General features: G+C 38.1%; 2 protein-coding genes across 4 annotated transcripts in view; one reads left to right on the top strand and one right to left on the bottom strand.

The window, feature by feature from the left end:
- USMG5 (up-regulated during skeletal muscle growth 5 homolog (mouse)) overlaps positions 1–562 on the top strand; it is an 18,145-nt gene extending 17,583 nt beyond the window's left edge. For all 3 annotated transcript variants that reach the window (XM_011977496.1, XM_011977497.1, XM_011977498.1), the window contains one exon: positions 446–562. The gene's annotated coding sequence lies outside the window, so the exon portion shown is untranslated. The remainder of the gene's footprint in view (positions 1–445) is intronic.
- TAF5 (TAF5 RNA polymerase II, TATA box binding protein (TBP)-associated factor, 100kDa) overlaps positions 547–2,751 on the bottom strand; it is a 20,854-nt gene continuing 18,649 nt past the window's right edge. The window contains exons 9-11 of the mRNA XM_011977536.1: positions 2,266–2,443; positions 1,914–2,091; positions 547–1,603 (exon numbers count right to left, since the gene is read on the bottom strand). Of these exons, the coding sequence (XP_011832926.1) occupies positions 1,386–1,603; positions 1,914–2,091; positions 2,266–2,443 (574 nt within the window). The 3' untranslated portion in view covers positions 547–1,385. The remainder of the gene's footprint in view (positions 1,604–1,913; positions 2,092–2,265; positions 2,444–2,751) is intronic.

The raw sequence follows: 2,751 nt of genomic DNA, 5'->3' as shown, positions 1-2,751 counted from the left end.
GCTCACGCTTGTAATCCTAGCACTTTGGGAGGCTGAGGTAGGTGGATCATGAGGTCAGGAGTTCGAGACCAGCCTGACCAACATGGTGAAACCCCATCTTTACTAAAAATACAAAAAATTAGCCGGGTGTGGTGGCACATGCCTGTAATCCCAGCTACTTAGGAGGCTGAGGCAGGAGAATCACTTGAACCCAGGAGACGGAGGTTGCAGTGAGCCAAGATCGTGCCATTGTACTCCAGCCTGGGCAACAAGAGCGAACTCTGTCTCAAAAAAAAAAAAAAAAGTATTAATCTGAGATAGACTTTAATTTTTTTGGTGTCACATCTTTGACAATCTAATAAATTTGCATTCAGTTTCAATGGGTTCATGTTATCTTAGTAATTCTTGAATGTCTTCAAAGTAAAGCTGACCACATTTGTATCTAAACTGTTTGCTTTGCTTATAGGATTTTAAACTGTCTACAGTTCTTAACCTCATCTGCTAAGTTCCCATGCCTGGAGAAGCTAATCCCAACTCATCATGTGATGATTCAATTTGTACAATAAATTATGAACCTGGAAAAGCTGGTTGTCTTTATTTACAAGATATCAAAAATATAAAAACTGTACAAAATGCAACAAAGGCAAAAACTGGCAGTGACTTGGTCTAAATCTTTTAGTTTCCCAAAGCAAGGCTCAGTACTGGAGGTAAGCAACTGAAATGTCTGTCTGACTTCAAGTGTACTAGGTCGTATGTAGCTGTTTTAGCTGAAGTAGAACATGGAAGCTAAATTTCTTCACCTGGTTTATCGAGTGTTTGGGTGCACTCAAAACTCAACAGGTATATAAATTCAGATGTCAGTGGATGGTTGTAATTCATCTAGATCTAACAAAGGAACCCCACCTAGTTACATACATTCCACTAATCATGGGCCGAGAAAAAAAAAGTTAGTGGATCATTTAACAGTTTTTGAGTGCCATACAGTAACTACGTTTTTACAGCAGAAACATACATGCTCATAGGATTCTTCAGCTAAAATTCAAGATGATAGTATATTTCTGAATTTGAATCTTGAAGCAGGATGAATTATTGAAATCAACTTTTTTTCTAAACGTAATAAATTAAAGTAGCATTTGAACAGAAAATGCATAGTTTCCACACAATCCAAAGCACCATAAATGTCCCCTCCATGATCATAATACCTCTTATTCAACTAACGGAAATTAGTCAAATGTGGTTGCTATAGAAACGTGGAACTGTCCCGTTCAGATTTTCCAAGCAGCATACTTCCAGATCCATATAGACAAAAACATTCTTTGTAGCTTAAATATTAATCACTGAGGTATTTGCTTTTAGTCTCCCTTTTCAAAAACAGTAGCTTCCAAAAGGTCTTTAATACCGGCGGTTTATTGTGGACTATAAGCTCCTGCAGCTAGAACCAGGTTTCTTCGAGTAAAATGAAGGTGTACAACTGGTGTTGATTTGGTCATATATGTTCCCAACAACAACTCCTGTGAATTCTCAGGTAAATTTATATGCCCAGTGGCTGTAGTAAAGTCATCGGTCTCTAAATCTTCAAAGGCTTTGATAGCATCCCATAATCGAACTGTATTATCCATTGAACCTAAGGGGAAGTCAAAGGAAACCATTAGTTGCATCCATCATATTTACATTTGGACATTTTGTCCAGTACACTTTATGTATCTACTGTACATTTTGGGTGAAAAATCTAAACTTGACCAACAACTCTATTCCTTCCTAAGGAGCATTTCAAGCGGTACTTTAACCTGAGAAGTAATTCATGTATAGGGTGACACTCTGGAATCATAGCTAAAGGGAAGCAAAACCTAAAACACAAGGACTTAGTTTTGCAATCGTCAACACTGTTTCCTCTTAACATAGCATTTACCATAAAGCCATTAATAGTCATTTACCTGATGCCAAAATTTCACCATCTCTACTAAACCTAAGTGAACAGACTGTATCAGTGTGGCCTTTTAATTCTCCAACCATCAAACCATGTCCAATATCCCAAAGAAGTACTCTGCCATCTGTTGCTCCTGTAGCCAGGAATCTCCCATTGGGAGAAAATGTCAAGGAATGAATTGGTCCCTACAAAAGAAGTTCATAGAAAGGATCAGAGTAAAGTATGTCTAGGAAAATAAGACAAAATTTTAAAGTTTTGTAGTAAGAATGGTGTCTGCAAAATTTATGTGTCACTTGTTTAAAAAATATTTTTATCTTGAAAGCAACCTTGGATGCTGGAATAATAAGAGTGTAAAATACCTTGTGTCCAGTGAAGATCCTTACACAGTTACCATTTAGGACGTCCCAGAGTCGCACAGTTCTGTCTGCAGAGCCCGTAGCAACATAATTAGAATTTGGATGGAATCTGGTACAATTCACATCAGCAAGATGGCCAGCAAATATTCTTAAAGGCTGATAGTGGTCTGTAGCCCAGAGCCTTTTATAAAGTTATTGAAAGCAAAAGACAACAATTAGTACATAGCTGTGAAATGCCAAAAATCCATACAAAATAAATACAGAAACATCCATATGAAAAGTTATTTCTGAGTGGGCCCCCCACTTACTAGTTAACTGAGGGGAAGAAGAATGAGACTCTCAGTCCTGAGAGTTCATCTGGTACAATTTTTTTTTTTTTTTAAGCTGAAGTCTTGTCCAGGCACGGTGGCTCACGCTTGTAATCCTAGCACTTTGGGAGGCTGAGGTAGGTGGATCATGAGGTCAGGAGTTCGAGACCAGCCTGACCAA

Source organism: Mandrillus leucophaeus, unplaced genomic scaffold (assembly GCF_000951045.1).
Source record: "Mandrillus leucophaeus isolate KB7577 unplaced genomic scaffold, Mleu.le_1.0 Scaffold18, whole genome shotgun sequence".
NCBI lineage: Eukaryota > Metazoa > Chordata > Mammalia > Primates > Cercopithecidae > Mandrillus > Mandrillus leucophaeus.
This window is presented reverse-complemented; position numbering and strand designations above follow the sequence as displayed.